We start from the raw sequence: 22,839 nt of genomic DNA on the forward strand, positions 1-22,839 counted from the left end.
TTCTTTTATTACATAAGACACATCGGTTATAACTTCATCTTGTCAAACATTTAAATTTCAAAGTGCGCAATAAAACCAGGCATAATTAGTGGCGTATCGCTTTTTATATTAATAACAGTAACGTTTATCAGCCGTGATTAACGATCAGCGATCATTTTCTCATGTTATTGGTAATTCCCCTGGCGATACGATCTCCGACGCTCTTCCGGTCCATTTCAATCGATATCACACATATTTCTTGCTTTATACGTATATGTGTGTAATCCTGAAAAGCAACTTTCCTTAAGAAATAAGATAAACATAATTCTGAATGCTTACGTCTCTTCGTATGGAATATCTCTACAGAAATCGAAGTTGTTTCAAGGATCTGTGATACGCAGATATACATCGAATCAAAGTATTATTGTTATTTTATGCGATATATTGTTATGCGATGTTTTTTTGACGAATAAGATTCAAATAAATATATTTCGTATATTTAGTGCAGAATATATTGGTACATAAAAATCTATATGTATATACATAAAAAGCTATACCGAAAATTCATAATATGGAAATACAGTTTGCATATACCAAATAAGACATTTGTATATGTTTCAAATCATTTTAAAATACATACATTCAATGAAACGTCAAATTGTTATTATTATTATTATTTCAAAATGCATACAATGACACGTTAAATTGTTATTATTATTATATTTTTAATCAATAAATGTATACAAGTATTTCTGTAATACACTAATTTAAATTCAAAAGGCAGAAATGGAAGATTGAGAACAAGAAAAATAATGCGGGCCAAATAATAATGATGATAATATATGATTAAGTTAAGCTTATTTTAGATAATCTAATATAGTTCATAACAGAATTCAATTATTTATAATTCTATATATGGCTGCAACACAAAAACATTTAAAGAGAATACACGTATGTATAAATCATATATCAGAATAAGTATATATATATTTACGCGCGCATGTTATAATATGTTCTGATCTACAGAGTGTTTGGTTTAAGAGTATACATTCATTGTCCAGTTATTTTTTTTTAATATAATAATTATAAAAAAATCTTTTCAAATAAAAGTTATTTTCTTTAAAAAAATCTATACTACTTACAACGACATAAACTCAAATTTTAAATTATTTTTTGAGAATGTTTTTAATAACAATTTTTTGTAAATGGATAATATATCTATTTTATGACAGTTTTATAAGGTATTTTATAACATGTTCAATAATGTGCAATAAAATGCTATTCTTCGGTAGTCGTTTATGAGATAACGTCACTTGTGATGCTTTTAAATATGAGTGAAAAAAGGAAATAACTTTATTTAAAAAATTTTTATAATTATATATTTAAAAAAATAATTAACATTACCTAAGTGTGTACCATTAAATCAAACACACTGTATATTTTATGTGTGTAATCAAATTCTTTGTGTGTGTGTGTGTGTGTGTGTGTGTGTGTGTGTGTGTATGTGTGTGTGTGTGTGCGCGCGCGAGTTAAAATTATGAATAAAATTCTATTCTGAATTCTACAGATACGAATTATATAGATCATCTAAAATGGGTTGAAAACTAAAGAGATTGACGTGCGCATAAGTGTCTGAACTTTTTAATATACATATATAAACTCATCCCAATTTTTTCAATCTCCTTTTTGCTTTCTCTCACCTTCCTTCAGATTTTTTTTCTTTTCCATCTCTAATATAGTAAGAGGGAATATCTCTATCCGAGATTCGAGTCGTATCAAGGATCCATAACATATAGATGCTGCGCGCAGCAGCAGCAACTGAGGTCGACTCCTCTCGGCGAAGGTTTTCACCCCACTTTCGGGCCAAATACAATCCCCACTCGGGCTCTCGTTGCGCACCCACCCCACCTCAGGTTCTCCAACAACACCTGTCGTTACGACGGCGAACGACTGGCTTTCCGCCAGTCTGACGTATATACGGTTGTCGCAGGTTCTCCCGGAGATTCTTGTCGCGTGCAGTGAGTCCTGCCGTCCGCCCGCGTCGATTGTCGTTCTCTTTTTCGTAGAGCGTAGCAATTTATTTGTCGCTATACGCATTGACCGCGTAGCGATCGAGGTTGTCGGCCAGACAGCGCGTTTGTTCCCGCGTCTTGTTTTCATTTGTCGTCGCGTGCGCGGTAAACTGTGCCAGAAGTCGCAATTGCGAAATCACAATCACAATAGGATAGGATTTTCAGAGATCGGGGATGTCCCGCAGTGATAGCGCGGCGAGATAATGGTTCGTTGTGTGGAAGAATCTGGGAATAATTTGGGGATTTGCGATATACCGAAAATACACGATCCTGAGAGAATACCAATTTCAACATCTATCTGATTTAAATCTTGAATTTCGAAAAAAGATTTACGAGATTCGAAATCGATCGACTTGCACCGCTAATTCGTATAGAGAGATTCGACTGTCAGAACTGATAAGTCAAGAGATAGAACAGCGTGATCGTCGCGTGATCTGTCTTGACGAATTTAATACATTGTGGGATTTCTTTCGTCATATTCAGTTATTAATGATAAATCAAAGTAATATATTTGGGCAATTTTATTTATATAGTATTCAATAAACTCTATATAAATTTCCGTCAAAATAGTTTTATTTTAACTTGCGCTTTGTATACTGTGGAAAATGTAATTGACTTTTGAAGAATTTTGATTTATCAGAACAAACTTGCTTTTGAACGTTTCAAATAACATTGAACATTTTAAGTTTAATCATTAATAATTATATTATATTATATATATATATATATATATATATATATATATATTAACTTGATGATGAGTAATTATTTATCAGCATTATCAGCGTTAACTGATGATGAGCAATTAATTTAATTGCTAAAAGCAATTCTGTGAATTGTATTAATATATATTGTTAATAAATTGTCGCAGAAGAAGAATTAGGAAGCATTCGATTTTCGAGGGCTCGTAAAATCGGGCATTAATCGATCATGCTGCACGGATCGCGGGACGATGCGCATCGTATTCCTCGCGGAATCACGTGGCGCGTGTGCATATTACCGTGCTACTTTGGGACTAGTAATACCTGTAATTCCACCACGTGGTTGCGATCTCGTAAATACACCGCAATCGGCGATCTAGGAGAATATCATCCTCTTGGACGATCGATCAATCCGTTTTCCGAAAGTCGCATTTAAAGTTTCGAGACCGAAACCAGTATAGCTCCGGTGAATTCAATCTGATTCAATCCACGGCATAAATATGCACGAACGGTCCTCGCGCCAAACGTCGCGATTTCGCAAATAAATTCAGAGATCATTTTCGCACGTACCTGTAGCAGTGAAATCAGAATTCGTCGAGATTATATTATTCTCTCTCTGATACTTTTCTCTTTTCACACACTAATTATTTTCCTGAATCTCTTTTTGTTTAAATGTTTAAAAAAAATAATTCGATCACTATATTATCTGCATAAAAAAAGAAATTCTTCACATTTATCGAATATTTTATGGAATATTTTAATCGCGCGATTGAAGGATTGGGATATAAAATTTAAAAAAAATTATTCGAATGACGTACAATAAATAATTGCAATTAGGATTGGCGATAGATTAGATTTAAACAAAAAATTTCGGTTCTTGGACTAGAAACTTATACATTCAAAATGATACGCTAGATAGCAAATGTTATAAATATAACGCTTGAATATTCTCGGAAAAATATTATAACGATCAAAATGATCGTAATAGTAAAATATCAATTCACGATAAATATATAAGCAGGCTGTTTTCTTCCACACATCGTACCACAAAGAAAAATAAAGGAACGATAATCTATTAGCGGAATGATTTGTCATACGAGGATCGGTGTGTGAAGAATATTAATCGCCAATTATTCGTCGATGATTCGACGCGAAAGAAGATGACTGGTCTACAGCATGGAAAAATTCTGAGAGGCAAATATGGAAATATTGCATTAGAATGATAATAGAGATTTTTCGACTCGCTTCTGAAACAGAAAAGCGATTATCGAGAAAACTTCGTAGAAGATATTTTGACCAAAGAAAGAATTACTCGTGAACAAATCTCTTCAAAGGAATATTTCTCAAAGGATTTTATAAATAATTTAAAAAAATATATCTTCTACAGAAAAGTTTAAAGAAGAAATTTATTAGAAACATCTGCCGGAAGAACATTCAAAGGGATACTTTCAGCTGGAGCTGTTCGTAAAAGGAAACATGTCGGAAAAAAATTCTTTGCAAGATTATATACTCGCTAAAGAGAAATTTTCTAAGGAATATTTTTATGCGCGTTTAATTCCTAATGAAAAATGCGTTTAGAAAGAAATGCTACTAATGAAGAGATAAGTTGTTCGTTCGAGAAGATCTACGACGATTTCGAGGAATTCTTCTGGAAACATTCTAGGACTTCTGAAACACTATTAAAGTGCTGTCGGTGACGCGTTTTTATGAAAGAGAAAGATATTTTCTCTGTCACTCAACAATCACTTTTCTTCCTTGAAGACTCTTTTGAAGAGACTTTAAAAGAAAAAAAAACGGAGCAATTTCCATTTTCTTTCCATCTAAATTTCCATAATCAGTCGTTTCTTATTTCCAAAGTCAACAAAGTTTCCGCCAAGGTTTCCGCTCCCGGGGATTCAGTGGAGATTGATATCTCTTTGTCGTATAACTGCTAGACACAAGAATGACAGTCGAGGTGATGTTCTTGCAAGTGCTGGGGGGCGTCGCGACGCTGGGTCGGCGAATTGAGCGTCGTAACTTCGGTTTTACGTAATGCCAATCTGCTGCTATTGCTGCTGCTGCTGCTACCAACACCGTCGGGTGGGACTTGTCAAGGTCACGGGCCGCGGAAAACGCGCTGCAGATCCGTAACGAGTCGCTGCCATTGATTCTATTAATCTAGTGAGAAGCAAAACGTTCCACCAGTCAAGTTGAACGAGCGGAAGTCTTCAAAGGCAACAAAGCACAGGTGAAAAGGCCGAAGTAATCCAGTGAATCAATCGATTTAACGGGATTTAACGGGATCATAGAAAAGGTGCATACGCGTAAGCAAACAAAAAGAACGAAGAAAACTTGAAAGATTAAGAAAAGTGAAAGATTAGGCAAAAGATTGAGAAACGGACATAACGAAAGAAAAATTGAGCGGAAAAATTTAAAAATTTAAAGAAATTTATAACGGAGAAAGATCTATGTATATATTAAAAGAAATAAATATTATTTAATATTCATTGTAGGTAATCGAAGTGAAGTTAAAAAAGTAACGGAAAAAAATTTCAAGATTACCTGAAGTGAAAAAAATTGACGGCGATGTGTTGGTTTAAGTGACTCACGGACATTTCTACGGAAATTATAAGGATACGCTTCTTTTAGTTCTTCTTTTAGTGTCTTTTAAAAGAAACATAAATAGTTTTGGAAGGAACACACGGAAAGATTTAGAAGATAAGATCACAAAGCTTGAGAGAAAGTTCCAAGATAAATAAAATATAAGACAAATTATCTTGGAAAGCGATTATCACAATGATCTTGGAGGGAGGATCCCCCCACCCCGCTGTCCTCTTCTGAAACTTAAGAAAACATCCGTGGTAGCCTGAGAAGGAGACAAAACTGAGAGAGATATCATCGGTCGTTCTTGAAGAAAACCCATTGCTTCAAGGCGACACTCGAGCCTTACTCGTGGAGGACGTTGCAAGTGTCTTTTCCTGTCGAGATATCATCGGACACGTCTCATCGTCTTCCTGGATCTGCGATCGCGTCTGAACGGCCTTCGCAGAAGCACTTCGGGAATTCGCGAGAACGCGCTACACGCGTTTAACTGTTGAAGTTTCGGTACGGGCACCGCGCCCGGCGGTACGCGCGGCGCGTGACTTCTCGTACGTGCGTTGTTATTGTTGTGTTTGTTGTTAATGAAAGTGTCCGGCCCGTTCTTGCAGACTCGCCGCGACACTCGGACCGCGCGGACGCGCATTACCGATTCTCGCGCAACGAGTGGCCTCTCGAAGTAGACACACTTTCGGATTCTTAGATCGTCTCAGGTTGGTTATTGAACGTCGCGTCGAATCGCACGTCTCTGGGATCTGCGATCAGACGAATTCGATTCTGGCATCTTAATAACGCTCACCTTATAGTAGATCTAAATGAGATAAAAGAACGCGTGAAAGTATAGAATAAAACTTTTTTGTTTAAAGGTTTTATTCTTAAAAAAGTTAATTTTAAAGGTAAAAATAGCTTCATATTGTAAAATAAATACTGTGAAATGAAAGAAAAAAGAAATATTTCTACTTCCTCAATTTTCAAAATCTAATATGCATACACTATTGCATGAGTAATATATACACATACATGTACAAATAATTTCTTCAATAATTTATTTATTTTAAATATGAAAATATTTTATATATCCATTAATAGTCGCTGTCGAAATGAATTTGATGTCTAATATATAAGATTTAAAGAACATTTAAAAAGTATATACCTACATATTAATAAACTTTCAAATATTTAAAATAATTTAACGCTAGCAAAACTAAAAACGTGAAAAATTTTTATTCCATATTTTCAATTTTTTTTGCGTGTAACATTTCAATTGTACATACATACAGTTCTAATCGTGCATTACGTAATTTATTTATGCAAACAAATATTTGTTTACATTATATGCTTAAAGAGTTTATTATTGAAAGAAATTAAGGTAAAAGAAATTAACGGAATTAAATTATATAATTAAATAATTAAAAAGAAACGAAAGAGTTGCCGCGTTCACGCTCCTTTAATTAAACTACTAGAACGGGAATTTTTAATTAAACTATTAGAACCCCGGCGTTAAAGATTGATAGATATCGAATATTTTCGGAAAGTTACAGTAAAAATAATAAAATAGTTATAATAAAAATATCGAGTCTCATGTGTCTAACATGTGACATTACTGTCTGCCAATTAGATCGGAAAACGCCGAATGCCTGCTATTTTGCGACACTCCGCGGGACTCGAGACTTTCGGACGCAGGTAGGACAATGAGCGTTAGAATCGTTGTGAGCGTCACCGAGCTCACGAACATGGACGCCAAGGATCGCTACGTCGTCGAGGGCATCGGTGAGTTTCTTCTTTAAATTTTTCATTGAATAAATTATATCATCTTGCATGAAACTTAGGGAAAAAAATTAAGAAAAAGACAATTATAGTGGAGTCGAACTGCATTTTGAAGAAAGCTATACTGAATTATCTTTATCGCAACGAATTCTATTAAGTAAATTCCTAACATTTCCGAGTCTCGTAGTCACGATATCCGTGTCTTTTTCTATTTTTACTTGTTATCTAGATATTTCATCATGCGAGCATTGAGTGAGTAACGGGTAGACTGCAGTTTGATCAAACTGTCTACTTGTTACTCACAATCAGATTATATTTTTGAGCAAGACGCGTAATACGATAGTCTAAAATCTGGGTAAAGATTTGCTAAAATATGAATTTTTAATTTTTTATTTAAATGCTTAAAGACCAGAATTTTAAGCAATAAAATAAAACAGTGCAAATGGATCCATTAAAAGTGTCTGCAAACTGTTCTTATTGCTCTTATACTATTTTATTATTATGAATTCTATACTAGAAACTGATATCCTGTTAGTAGCACTTAGAAGCATCTATTTCTCTTTTTGTTATATATTTTCTATAGACGATAAACACATTATAAAACAAGATAGAATGCGTCACATCAAATTAAACTTTTTATATCGATAATTTTATTTACGTCACGAGCATAAATAAAATACTGCATAAAGAATATAGGAATTTATAAATATTTATATTATAAAAAAAACAATTTGCATTTTTTTTGCATTGTATATGGTGATATATTTCATAGATCAGAATATTGTGTGAACACATTATATACAAAAGAAATTAACAATTTATATTATATTAATGTCAGCAAATGTAACTTATAAAATACACTTGTCAAATTATTCAATTTTAAGAAAATATTTCTAAATTATCAATAAATATTAAATTAATCAGGAATTAACTATTACACATATTGCAAAAAATATTTAAGAATAATATATAATACAATATTTGAAAAGACTAAAATAAAATAAAAAATTGAAATTCTTGTTTGTTTGGTCAACTTTTCCAGATATTAGATCACTATACGTTAATTTGAACGTTCGACCCCTTCCCTTGCTCATCGGGATGCGTTCGGATATGAGGTGATTGTTACTTACGTAAACGATGTTATTACGATAGCGACGCAAAAAGCGACGCAACAAAAATAGCAAATATAAGGATAAGTCGGCTTTATATATAACGATCGTTCTTATTCGATATCATTCTAATGACGTTCAGGTAGATAACGCGACCCGCAATTTTCTCTTGCTCCCAATAGTGAGAGTCAATATGTATATTGAAAAAATATATTATATAATTATATAATATATAAAATATACGATATATTAGTATATTATATAATACATATATTTATTTATTTGCTGTTAATTCAAAATATTAATTTTATACTGATACGCAAATTAACATATTGTCCGATCTGATTGCAATCTCAAATTGACTATCTTCCCCCTCGCTTCCCTGAGAACGAAGATTGCCAATTTTTTGGCTCTTGCTACATATATGAAGTATGTGAAGAACAATAAGTAAAAAAGGCAAGGAGCTCTTTGTACAGATTCACGCGAGAAAAAAACGCGCATTGTTTCTTCTCAAAGTTACGAAATGCTATACGCGACAAGCGTCTCGCCTGAATACCTACGCCCGCGCCGATCACGCACGCCAAAACATGTATGTCGACGCGTCACGCTAATAATACGTCCGTCTAAGTATCGCCAGTAAGGCGCGTTTACACACAATTACCGCGAATTTACTCGCGCGATTCGCGCGACCGCTAATATCGCGAACAAACAAATAATATCTGCACGTCATTTACGGGACTCATTCGCACGGGGCAGATGAGCCACCTGCAAATGGACCGCGAGCCAAACGAGAGATTACGGACCGCCACCGTCGCGCCGCGCCCGCACCGCCTGTCATATGACTCTTGCGTCTGAGATTTATTTTCGATGTCCCACGGACTTTTTGTCCGAGATTCCGACGAAGATTAGCAATTGAAAAGAACGCGACTTCGCTTATTTCGCGTGCAGATGATTTTGATTGATCTGTTTCCGGGGCAAACGCGAGATTGCACGGTATTCGAAGAAGAGAACTTGTACGATTTTTCCGAAAAATTCCTTTTATTTATTTATTTCTTTTTCAAGCGACGCTGCCATTCTCGGAAAGCATTTTATTCCTCATTAAAACAGAAAGTTCCCATTCATTCCCATTGGAAGTATCAAGACCGATAGATAAGTAGTACCTGATGAATTTTAATAAGTATAACATTATATTCTCTGTCGTAAGTTTAAATGAATAATTAATAATTTCTCTCTTTCAAGTTCCTTGCATTTCGAGGCGCGCGCGCTTCGCGTTCGATCTAGATATCGGGTTTATTCGATCTGTTGAACAGATACTATTGCTCGGCGGCATGATTAATAGATCTTGTCTGTGCAAAAAACCGGTATAATTACGCCAACGTCACATTACATAATCTACTACCGACACTTGTGACCGTCTGCGCATCGAGGATTTGCGCGGATTTACTTCCCGCGCGAATTTATTGCCCGTTACAATCTCATAACGTCACCACGATTCCGTACTTGTAAGCTATTAAAAGATCCCTGTAAGGATCGAAATAGAAGTTTAATTCATACTGAAATTTTTTCGTTAATCTCATCGTAAACGTTATATCTCATCGTAGAAAAAGCTTATATAATTTTTCAAAATACGTATATTTTAATTTGCATTGAAATTTCATGAAAAATTTTCGTTTGTGGACACATTAGTTTTTTTTTTATCGCCGAGAACTTAGGATCGCCGAAGGCGTTTCAATTCAAAATTGAAAATCATTTCATGAAAAATTTTCGTTTGTGGACACATTAGTTTTTTTTTATCGCCGAGAACTTAGGATCGCCGAAGGCGTTTCAATTCAAAATTGAAAATCATTTCATGAAAAATTTTTAAAGTTTGTAAATCTTTCTCATCTTCGAGAAATTCAGGATGGAAAGACCATCACATGTAAAAAAATTTCCGTCATGATCCGTAAGCAAATTGACTAATCACAATCAAAATTGCGGTCTTAGAACGCTCTATTACGATTGGCCGATGTGCCTAAGGTTACGACAAAATTTTTTTTCACGTCTGATGACCTTAATGCGTCCCGTAATTACGATCTTGATATAAATTTTTTATTCGCCGCCCGTCTCTATTATCGTAAACTGCCCGGAAGAATATTTTTTCGAAACCGAGCTATTTTGCATGTTAATTGCAACGTTAATTCTTCCTCCTGTACTTCCCGTACTTTCTGACGTAAATGTGGTTTACAACCTTGTTATGTGATCACTTCAATTAACGTACGGAAGCGTGTCCGTGGCGTCCATCGCTGCTGAAAGATCAAATCTGCGATGAATAAATGTGCCTTCGCATGATGCGGCAATAAAATTATTTTTGTAATCTAATCTATAAACGCAGTTGGAATATAAGGAACGAAAGGTACGAGAGGGGGGGAGGGAGGCAGAGAAGTGGTGATAAGCGAACAATTACATTATCGGTGATAATAAGCGGCCAATTAGCTTTATGACGTTCTTCATTCCTGCTACTACGCTTTCGCTGTCACGCACGTTCCTTATCGCGTACCTTCGCGAGGATGTAAAAATAACTCATCCTTGACATTGAAACGCGTTAGTAAGACATTTCGTAAATTTGTTTCATGAGAAACTATTTCGAAGTGCGACTTGCGAGAGAAACACAAAACTAGCAAGTCGAGTTACCACAACGTGACAAATTCGCGAAAGATATTCTCAATTTTCAAGACTCCAAAAATCAGAAGGATCAGAAATTCCAAGGATAAAATTCTTTGTATTCAAATATCTATTTGCGATTTTACAGCTTGAAAACTGTAAAAATTGATTTTAATCAACTTCGGAACATTTCCAATAATACAGAAAGAATATAGGTAAAAAGAATATTACGTTTCATGAATTTTTTGTACTTACTTTCATATATCGTACGAAGAAATTTTAATAATTAAATTAGATTAAATTATTTATAAATTATTATATATATACATACATACATTATATTCGTAGAAAAAATATTTAAACTTCTAAATTTCAGCTTTTAATTTTACTTATTATATATTATTATTCGTGGAAAAAATGTTTAAGTATTTTAACTTCTAATTTCATGAGTTGACGTTTCTGATTACGATTGATCGATTCTGTTCCAAGAGGTACACGGAGAGAACAATTTTGCTGAATCCATATCTGAAAATAATTTTTGTTCAATAATCAAAATAATTTTGTGCGCAAGTCAAAATGATTGCTAGAATATCAAAACGTTTTATAGCAATGCTTATCAGTTTTCCAACATTCTAACAAATTATTTTGATGATTCAACAAAAAATTATTTTCAGATCTATATTTAGCAAAATTTTTAAGCCTCTCAACAAAATCGTTCTTTCCGTGTAGGAAGTAGCAAATCGTTTCAGATTTAAATGAGTGATTATGGAGTTTTGACCGCTGTTGTTGAATCTGTCACCGCGTGACCGCGGAATTCGGTAATCGGAGGGCGGAAGGCACTGCGTCGTCGACGCGATTAATGAAATTCGCTGTGGTTTCTCGACGGCTCCAAGTTCAAGGTTGTTATGCTCCGCAGCACGCGTATGTTCCGCGGCTTTCAGCGGATGATATCGATGTCGCTTCCACTTCAAGGGGTGAGGAGGGGGGCCCTGGCCGTTACCTGAGAGGAGGTATGTAACACCATCGCCACGTGCCGGTGGCGCGTCACGTGCGCGTCCTCGTGTGCGGTGCGCGGTAAATAAATCAAATCCGCGCGCATTTTCTCATTCGCTTTAGACGCGCGCAAACACGTCCCCAGTAGTCGTTCGTTAAACATGCGAATTCCTAATTAAATCTGGAAACGCGCATTGTTAAAATTCTCTCGCGCACTCCTCGAGGACGGGAGAGATCATCGTTTCAGATTGCCGTCTCGATGATAGGAAATTACGCGAAGAAGTTTTGCAGAGAGGAATTGTTATTACATCACGGTGCGGAGTGCTAAGAAATTAAATCCGCTTACTTTGTGCTCTTGCCGCAGCAGCACCTTTTAATTCTCCTCGTCGCGCACATTACAAGGATATTTTTATTTCAACGATCGCAGAATAGATTCTTGATTTATATACGTTTCTCGATATTTCTAGACTCCGTCTGAAGAGTTGCCGTTTGGCGGACAAAAGGACATAAGCATTAGTTTATCTTATCATGAAACGTTAAAAAGACGCACGGCGCTTACGTAATGTGAACTTGTTTCTTTTTTTGCAAAATAAATTATCATATGATACGAATGCCGTCAGCTCCGTCGTTATAAAGATTAAAATATTGTTAATTCTTTTTATCTAAACACGAAAACTAAAACAGCTCTATAGACTTTTGCACGAAATCTTCAGTTTTAGATTGAATTTTTTTCATCATTAAGAAATTAACAAACCGTGTGTTCCACTATAATAAAATTTCCGGAACATGTGTTCATTCTCATGTATCTTGTGATCCCCTGAGAATTCATGTAATTGGTAAATGGACGAGCGAAAATGTTTATTTTCAACAAACAAACGTGCACGGAAAGAACAATTTTGCTGAATTCAGATCTAAAAATAATTTTTTTTCAATAATCAAAATAATTTTCAAAATTAAAAGCCAAAATGATTGCTAGAATGTCAAAACGCAATGCTTATCATTTTTAACATTCCAACAAAATTTTTTGATGATTTAACAAGAATTAATCAGATTTGTATTCAGAAAAATTTTTAGATCTTTCAACAAAATCGTTCTTTCCACGTTCCACGATGATCAAGCATTGATCATCGTATTCTCAGAAGTTTTTAACATTGAAGAATTGACGATACACACACATATCTCTCTCTCTCTCTCTCTCTCTCTCTCGGGACTGCTGCTACATAAGCACCGTCAGAAGATTAATTAATAGCCGGGTTGTCGGAAACGCACCGGTTAGTTGACAATGCTGGTTGGACAATCTTCGAGATGCGGCAGCAGGAAGCCTCGCAGGAAGCCGCTGAAATGGCTATAATGGAGACGATAACAACTGACTCACTCGTTTACACTTAACAATGCCTGTGGCACGACGATTACGCAAGGCGGACCTTTAACATTTCGCTCATTAACGGAAATGTGATTCGCCGAATAAATCGTCGTGACGTCACGTCACGGCGAGATCGCGTATCTCGAGAGCAACGAACCGCGTGCGCTCATCTGCGCGTCATATATATGTATATATATATGTCTTGTCTCAAAGTCCAGAGAGACCCGGAGATGACTTTGATTATATCCTTTGGAGTTTGCTCAGGTTACTTTAAGGATGTTTTCTTTACTGCTCCTACTGTGAACTTTGAACGTTCATTATAATCTTATAGAGAACTGTAGTCCGATAATAATTCTCGAAAATGGAGATGACTTTAACTTATACACGGAAAGAACAATTTTGCTGAATCCAGATCTGAAAATAATTTTTGTTCAATGATCGAAATAATTTTGTGCGAAAGTCAAAATGACTGCTAGAACATCAAAACGTTTTATAGCAATGTTTATCAGTTTTAAAATTCCAACAAATTATTTTAATAATTCAACAAAAAATTATTTTCAGATCTGTTTTTAACAAAATTTTTAGACCTTTTAACAAAATCGTTCTTTCCGTGTATATATCCTTTGGAATTTGCTCAGGTTACTTTAAGGATGTTTTCTTTACCGCTCCTACTGTGAACTTTGAACATCCACTGTAATCTTATAGAGAACTGTAGTCCGATAATAATTCTCCGAAAATTAGAGGTGACTCTAATTTATACTCTGTTCGCAACAAAAGCAGAGCATATACCTGCCTTTGCGCATATGGGCAGGATCGTGGGTAGAGTGCATAGCGCCTTCCAAGCGTCCTGTGGAGAGGACATGCGCGAAACGGACGAATTTTCGTCGAACTTACGGGTATGCCCATATGCTCTTACTGTGAATGGAGTATATACCTTTGGAATTTGCTCAGGATATTTTAAGGATGTTTTCTTTACCGCTCCTACTATGAACTTTGAACATCCATTGTAATCTTATAGAGAACTGTAGTCCGATAATAATTCTTGAAAATTATACATATAGCCTTGTTTATGGGAAAAATTATATGTGCCATTTAGATGTCAATGCTAAAAGTACCGATGTCCTGGTATTTATAAAAATTAATCATGTGAAGTAATGTACAATGAGCCATTATAATACAATGTGCTATAATTAGTAGTACATCGATTAAAACGATACTCGTAATTAGCAACTGATGTAATATTGCAGGAATTACGATATTGGAATTCTCTCACGAAGATAGATTTGGTGTACGTGCGCGCGTGCACTGAACACAAAATAAACAACTTTTTATCATTTATTATATATTTTGACTGTATTTTTAATTTATATTTATATTTTAATAAAATAAATTGTAATAAATCTAATTATTAGATGTTATTTGACGGAAATAATTTCGGAATAAATAATTACGGACTGGAAAACGTGGCTACTTTCTATGTACACCTGTAATACGATGTAAACCATGCAAGTTTTTGACTACTCTCTGTATAGCACGACTCGCGTTCAGCATATATGACTTCGTTCTTGGTGAAATCTTATTTAATGCTTGACTATGTTTACTTGATTATTGATGCGATTCCGTTTAACGTTATTGAGAATGATATATTGTATACTAATTACATAATGCGCAATTTTTACCGAGTAGATTATAATTGAAAAAGTCCTATTAAGAGGATGAAACTAGTTTCGTTTACGATTTTATGTTTGAGAATTAATTAATAAAATCATTTTTATTATACATCCTATTTAATTGCTCGTATTTGGCGATTTATTTTTATTAATTATTGTATTATATTTTACGTTTATGCGCATTGCTCATTTACAAAGACATAACTCAAAAAACAAAATTTTGCATTTAGAATGTTTTAAATCGTTAAAATTTTGTAATATTATTTTTAAATGCGATTTTGATATTACAATTTGATCTACTGCAGATTATAAAAAAACAAAAGTATTATGTATTAGCTCTTCAGTACCTATACTCAATACTTATCGGAATTTTTTTTACAGATGACTCAAAAATTACAATTTTTTAGTTAGTTCATTTAGTTACAATAAATAAACGATAGGTATACGTATATCATTTTAAAATATATTTTGATAACGTAAGTCGAAACAGTAGGTATAATAATATAATAAATTTTAATATAAAAAATTTTATTGAAAAATATTTCAAATATTCCTCAACCAGGCTAATTTCTTTAGGTTTTTCGCGTCGCGTTGGTGGGGAGGGAACAATTTTAGGAGATGCTTGTAAGCATCTGTATTATTAAATTGATTATTAATTTAATACCGTGATATTATTTCTGGTTCATAATTAATTGTTAATCAAGAACTGCGTTGAAATTGAACGGCACGTACGCAGTTTGTGGAACTAGAAAAATGTATATAAAATTACATGAAAATTTAATGAGCACCAAGCTCCTGCTATGACCGTTTATGAATCTGTCTCGCGATTTAATTTATGATTATTATTTTTCAATCCGAAAGGAATAAAATTATCTATACTATATAAATTAACGAATTAGAAAAAATGAGGTGTCACATTTTTTGGAGTAATTATTTTGTAATCTTATTTTATTAGAAAAATTATTGGTTTATTGAAAAATTGAAACGGTATTTTCGCTTAAAAATTGAAGAATAAGTAAACTGGGTCCAGAGGGGGATACAACTTATTAAAGCCAAGCAATTTGTTTTGGCAAGTTTCTTGAAGATTCTTTTTAAAGATTATTTATAAAAATCTAGAAAAACATGCCGTGCTGTTTAAAATATGTTAGTTTTATTTAATTTAAGATAATGGCAAATAAAGTATATTTCCGCCACTTCTGTTGTTTAATTTAAAGAATAATTCCTGCTAAAATGAAAAGATTGATTTGTGATCTGTGATTGTGGCTTATAGTGGCATGGTCTTCATAACATCAGATTAACATTTTAGCAATCTAGAAAAACCTTAAATTTGAATAACACAATTAAAGAATACATATTTGTAAATCTTTAACAACTTATATAATAAAGTGCAACTTAAATATCAATTAAAGAATCAAATAAAAAATTATAAATATCTTATTATAACCATAATTGGCACAAACTCCTTTTAAGGAGTGAAAATCTAATTAATTGTAAAACTGCAATACGTCACATATTATATGTAATTATAATATACTAAAATACTACTAAAATAGACCTCTTTGCAATCGGGAATTTGTAACGTAATAGAGCAATTAGGTAAGTAAGATCGCGTTTAGCATCTAAAAAACTGTGGGAAACGATTATCTTTGTTATTGTGTAGTTTTTATTGAATAGTGTAACAACGCAAGGTGTAACGCCGCATGTGAATAGATAGAACAGATTGAAAAAGTTTTCTGCCATTTTGCGAATTTCACAATAATTACTGAGAAATTAATTAATAAAGATTTATGAATCTGCGTGCATTCACGCGTGCGATTCAACGTTGAATGTAAACGCGTGACGAGACATCAGGAGAAGCGCACTTTGTAGCAACCGCAAATGACGCGTAATGTTGGATTCGATTATGTCTTGTCGCCATGAATTGTGCAGATATGCACGCTTATTTACAGATTTTTATTTATTAATTTCCTATTAATTACGAAAATTGCAAAATAGAGGATTTTTCTATTCATTTTAATCTATTTTACCTCTATCCATAAGCAGTGTTATACTTATTATTAAAAATTCTATATGCTGATATGTCAGAGATGATTAAAAAGAAAGAGACGATTCGAAATTCGAAAGAAAATAAATACTTCTTCGAACACCATTTGTTTCCCTCGATACATCACGCCCTGAAAGAATAGCGCTTCTAAAGCTCTACCAGCAAATCTGAAAATGCAGTTTGTTTGCTGCTAAGGAAGAATCATTCTTTTATTGTTGCGAAATACTGCAGTTTCTACACAAGTGCCGACAGTAATTATTTTAAATAAAGAAATTGTTAAAATCATTTGATTCGATTTTTAATAAAGAAACTCTGAATACTTTAAAATACATGGAAAGAACAATTTTGTTAAATCCAGATCTGAAAATAATTTTTGTTCAATAATCAAAATAATTTTGTGCGCAAGTCAAAATGATTGCTAGAATATCAAAACGTTTTATAGCAATGCTTATCAGTTTTCCAACATCTCAACAAATTATTTTCAGATTTGTATTTAGCAAAATTTTTAGATCTTTCATCAAAATTGCTTTTTTCATGTAATAATATCTAATAATAAGTAATTAATTTATGTAATAATAAGTAATTAATTTATGTGAATATTTCGACGGTGAAAAACAGATAAAAATTTTATATATTCTTCAAATAAATCTGAAACTTATAACATATATAATACGATAATAAGCAATCTATTGAGATTAATATTTTGAATCTATACAGAAAGAATTTGGCTGAAAAGTCTAAAAATTTTGCTGGATACAGATCTAAAAATAATTTTCTTTAATTATAAAAATAATTTTGTTAGAAATTCAAACTGATTGTTAGAATATTAAAACGTTTTATGTAGTAATGCTCATTATTTTTAAATTTAACAAAATTATTTTCAGATCTGTATTAAGCAAAATTTTTAGACCTTCCAGCAAAATCGTTCTTTCCATGTAAGCAATTTGGGGCGTTGATTTTAGTACACTGAAATCAGAAAACCAAGCAAACAAGTACAAGCAAACACAAATAAACAACTTACTTCTGTGGATGCAAACGCGATATCGCGAATATGAACAAGACCTGCAATTTTAATTATACTTACAAGACAAGTCCATTTTTTTCGCTTGTTTAACGTCTCTAATTTTAATACGTTATAATTTTGTTTTAACGTAATAAAATAATTTAATTATGTTTGCGGCCATAAATGTTTTTCGTGCTCGTGCCTGTTAGTTTGGGTTATCTGTAAACACTTATTTTGCAGCATACTCGGCATACTGTTGTTGCACGTACTTACACAGTCACCTTGCTGCCATTCATACGGCGAGGCTCAAGTCAGTAAACAGCGACGTTCCGTTTGTCATTGTACATTATTATCGAAATACAATCGCAGCAGATACCACAGAGGAAAACATGATCGTTTTCTACGATTAGCTATATTATCACTGCGCTTTTAATTGACTCCTACGATTGGCAAGCTTTGAGTCAACAGCTATATGTATATCGAAGCAAATACATATTTTGCGCGCGATTTATTTACTTGAATTATGTTCCATGGAAGCAACAGAAAAAATGATATATAATATTATCATTTCGTTATTATATTATATACACGGAAAGAACGATTTTGTTGAAAGATCTAAAAATTTTGCTAAAAACAGATCTGAAAATAATTTTTTATTAAATCATCAAAATAATTTGTTGGAATGTTAAAACTGATAAGCATTGCTATAAAACGTTTTGATATTTTAGCAATTATTTTGGCTTTTGCACAAAATTATTTGTGTATTGAACAAAAATTACTTTCAGATCTTAATTCAACAAAAGTGTTCTTTCCGTGTACATATATTCAATTATTTTATTATAATTATAATATTTTTAGGGCGATGATCCTTTCTTTACTTAAATTATAATACAACTTGCACGATAAGCTTAAACTTTTAATTATTTTTAAATGTAATTTATTATTTCTGAATGATTCAAGTATAATGAAAAATCACGATATATTAATAAAACGTGCATTTCGTGAAATTGGTATATATTTGAAAATACTATACGCATGCAAAATTTCAGTTGTATGTTTTTTAATTTATGAAGTATCTTAAATCTTAATTAGTCATTAATATGATTTTATTGATCGAATTGCAACGTATTCTCTTAAATTGAGCCTGTGAAAGATGGAAACAGTAATAAAATAGAATTTCACTGTGTGAGAATCAACAAGTATATATTTCACTGATCTTCATCACAATCTTATAAACACTCACATTTTGCTATCTTATATCTCATTGATTAGAGTCAATGAAAATAAGATTTCACAATAAAATCAGTAACAAATTAGTCGATAATGCTGCTTTTTTTTATATCGAACGACAATGCGGCGCGCCGTGTTTAATTATAGTAAATATAGTCGCAAGCAATTCTGCACATTTTAATACTTATATATGCAATTGCGTAATGTATATTCTGCGTTTTATATTAATTCATTGAAACTTATAATACAATGTATTCATATAACAACGAATCATGTACAAATTACGTGTATGCAGTATCTATATATGCTAAAGCTGTTTGGATATCCTACCTATCTACGCGGTCAATTAATTATCCTCCTAACTCGGGCAGATTTCGTATCGTGCGTGCGCAGAAATTTCCATAAAAATTATCGTGTTCCGGTGCACAGGAGCGCGTCGTGATGCGATTCGAGGCCGATTACGTCTTCAATGTATTACGTATCATCTCGGACGAAAGCCGTCCTGTTACATGTTAGGTAATCGATCGGCCGCCATCGCGAATCCTCCGCATCCATATTCATGGCCGCGCCGCCGCGCCGCGCCGCGTCGCTTATCGCGGGCATGAGAAAACGACGACCTGCCAAATGAGAAACTGTACGAAGTGCCCCGAAAAATGTGCACGATGTGCAGAGTGGTAAAAGTTGTTCCCCGAAAAATACGCTAGAATTCTAATCGTAAGTATATTCGTTTTTTTGAGAATTTATTTTGAATATATAAGCCATTTTTTTTTTAGCAATTTTCATAAGAATAAATTTTTTCAAATACTAAAGATTTTCACGTAAACTAGTTTAAATGGGTCTCTTTTATTGAAACTTTTAAGATAAAAATTCTAAATATATGTCTTCTAAATAGAAACAGTGCAATTCCAGCAAACACAGATTATAACTACAATATTGTAGCAACATTGTAACATTCCAGCTATATTGCAGAAATATTACATTGTTGCTGCAATATTGTAGTTATAATCTGTATTTGTTTGGATTATTATATAATAATCCAAAATGTGTATATTAATTTTACTGACAATGAGATCATCGCATTTATATATGAATCATAATGTGAATAATCAAATAATGTAAATGGAAAAGAAAGAATTATGAATTATGATACAAAAATATATATCTATATATATCGATATATATCTATATTTTATAGATGTCTATAAAATCATTCTAGTATCATACAGGATAATCTCAAAATAAAATTAACATTAAGCAAACGTTAAATTTGATCTCATCTATATTGCTTATTCTTCTTTTCATTCGAGTATATCTTTGGCCAGGCGGGCCTTCCTCTAGCGAATTCTCTTCGAGTGCGCGCTCTCGAAACGCTCGCGAGTGCATCGCAGCGGTCGCAGGTCGTACGTTTCACGGCGGATTAACGCGCCCACACAAGGATGCAGGTGCAATTATGCGCGGAAGGTTGTCTGCAAGAGCGCGTATAGCCTGGTCGTGTCAGTTCAGGAAAACGTTGACGGTCATAATTCCGCACGCGCGCAACGATAAACGCGCGAGTCACGTATACGTCGAATCCTCTATTCGGCATGCATCCGTATCTGAATGGAGTCATTAGTTACCTCTCAAGGTGCCTATTAATTCTTCGAATATAGTCGTCTCGCGATTTTTGATAGAGTCGCCATTCCGTAGTCCGATCACGAAGCCCGATTCAAATCGAAAATAAACCTTCCATCTATCTTTTACTCTGTCTTCGCAATATTTAATGCTTTTACGCAAAATTCAACGTTAATTGTGGGAGCAATTCACGCGTAAAGGCTATATTTACGAAAATTACACAATTGATTTTGTTTAATATCACGATAAAACAACTAGTTTTTCATTACATATACGGAAAAAACGATTTTATTGAAAGGTATAAAAATTTTGCTAAAAACAGATCTGAAAATAATGTTTTGTTGAATCATCAAAATAATTTGTTGGAATGTTAAAGCTGATAAGAATCGCTATAAAAAATTTTGATATTTTAGCAATCACTGTGACTTTCGCACAAAATTATTTTGATTATTGAACAAAAATTATTTTCAGATCTGGATTCAGCAAAATTGTTCTTTCCGTGTACTTTTCAATATATGCGTATATTACCACACGAAGAGAATTTTTTTTTTAATTTACCCTGCAAATCATTTTAATTGTGGGATAATATAGTATTTAGGTAAATTTTACTGTGCACTACAATAAATTTTAAAGTAGTAAAATACAGTAAAATTTATTGTACACAGTAAAGTTGCACAGTAGTGCACAGTAAAATTTGCCTAAATACTATATTGTCCCACAATTAACATGATTTGCAGGGTAAATTTAAAAAAATTCTCTCCGTGCATAGGCATCCGCAGAGGGGCGGGGGGGCAAGGAAAGGCATTTGCCCCCCCCCCCCGAAATCATACGAGTATAAGAAAATTCAGAATTTGATCTCTTATTTTTACAAATAATAAATATGTTTGTCAAATGTAAGAGAGCTAAAATACAACACAGGTACACAACGCTTGGACATTTGCTCCTTGTGGTAGTTCGTATTAAAAATTTGGATCATGCCCCCCTCTAGAAAAAATCCTGCGGACGCCCTTGTGTATTACACAGGGTGTATCTTAAACAGCGCCCATTAATTATATAGTGTTATTTCTTGTAAAGAAGCGGAAAAGACCTGAATTATTTTTTCTGCAATGCTCAATAAAGCTGTAATTACTGTGATAATTATTACTTTTTTATGCGTTGAAGAAGAAAATGGTTCAAAACTTCTCGACTCGATTTTTTAAAAGAAATAATTTTTAAAAGGAATTTAAAAGGAACGCTAGTAATTAGTGGGTGCTATTTATAGGATACACCTTGCATTTATAATCAAAGGAGAAGGATTAATAAAGCCGTTTTTGTGTCCTCTTCCGCTTTCCATTAAATAATTTATTTTTATATTATTAGTATGCGTATTAGGAATATTAAAAGTAATCATTAGGTGAGAAAAAACTCGATCCATAAAGCCAGAATTAATCATTAATCTAGATACACCACTACTGGCTACCTAAGCTCTTTCATAACTAATAAGTGAACTAATAAAATATTCATTCGTTATACTGTTTTATTATCATATTAACATCATAAATTACACATCTAATGTCCGTAACGTGAAGACAGCTTACAATGAAAAAATTTATATTTTTATTATTAAAAAACAATAAGTTATTAAAAACAATAAGGCTCTGATAATTAAAATTTAAAATTAATAATAAAATAGGGCAAGGAGCCAAGCTGGATATTCGTGCTAATAAAGTATATTAATCAAATTAATTACATACGATAATTTACAACCAAATTTGGTAAATTATCGTATGTAGTTAATTTGATTAATATACTTTGTTAACACAAATATCCAGTTTGGCTCCTTGCCCTATTTTATTATTAATCTTAAATTTTTATTATTCTTGACATATGGATATCCATAAAAAGGTGAGACCCCCAAATAGGTGATCCTCATTAGTTGCCCTACGAGCCTCTACATCGCGTCAAGGTTAATTGTGATCATCATAGAGGTTTTTATATTCTTTTTTGTATTTTTTACTCATTCAGATTTTTACATATTAAATGTATAATCTTGTCAGAGGAAATGCATAAAAGTTTCCAGAGTCCAAGATTCTCGGAACGG

General features: G+C 33.2%; 1 protein-coding gene and 1 long non-coding RNA gene across 5 annotated transcripts in view; both read left to right on the top strand.

The window, feature by feature from the left end:
• Window positions 1-1,945: 1,945 nt before the first annotated feature.
• LOC105448565 lies at window positions 1,946-5,089 on the top strand. 2 transcript variants are annotated; one of them, XR_974257.1, is made up of 2 exons: window positions 1,946-2,257; window positions 3,771-5,089. It is a non-coding gene; the product is annotated as an uncharacterized LOC105448565 (long non-coding RNA). The 2 variants fall into 2 exon arrangements; XR_974256.1 differs by having other exon boundaries at window positions 3,774-5,089.
• A 150-nt stretch (window positions 5,090-5,239) lies between these two features.
• LOC105448566 overlaps window positions 5,240-22,839 on the top strand; it is a 109,276-nt gene continuing 91,676 nt past the window's right edge. For 2 of the 3 annotated variants that reach the window (XM_011687217.1, XM_011687219.1), the window contains exons 1-2: window positions 5,240-6,042; window positions 6,948-7,099. In XM_011687217.1, the coding sequence (XP_011685519.1) occupies window positions 7,021-7,099 (79 nt within the window). In that variant the 5' untranslated portion in view covers window positions 5,240-6,042; window positions 6,948-7,020. Of the gene's footprint in view, window positions 6,043-6,065; window positions 6,226-6,947; window positions 7,100-22,839 lie in introns of those variants that run through there. The other variant, XM_011687218.1, reaches the window with a different exon arrangement.

This window comes from Wasmannia auropunctata, unplaced genomic scaffold, assembly GCF_000956235.1.
Source record: "Wasmannia auropunctata unplaced genomic scaffold, wasmannia.A_1.0 LD336083.1, whole genome shotgun sequence".
Classification (NCBI taxonomy): domain Eukaryota; kingdom Metazoa; phylum Arthropoda; class Insecta; order Hymenoptera; family Formicidae; genus Wasmannia; species Wasmannia auropunctata.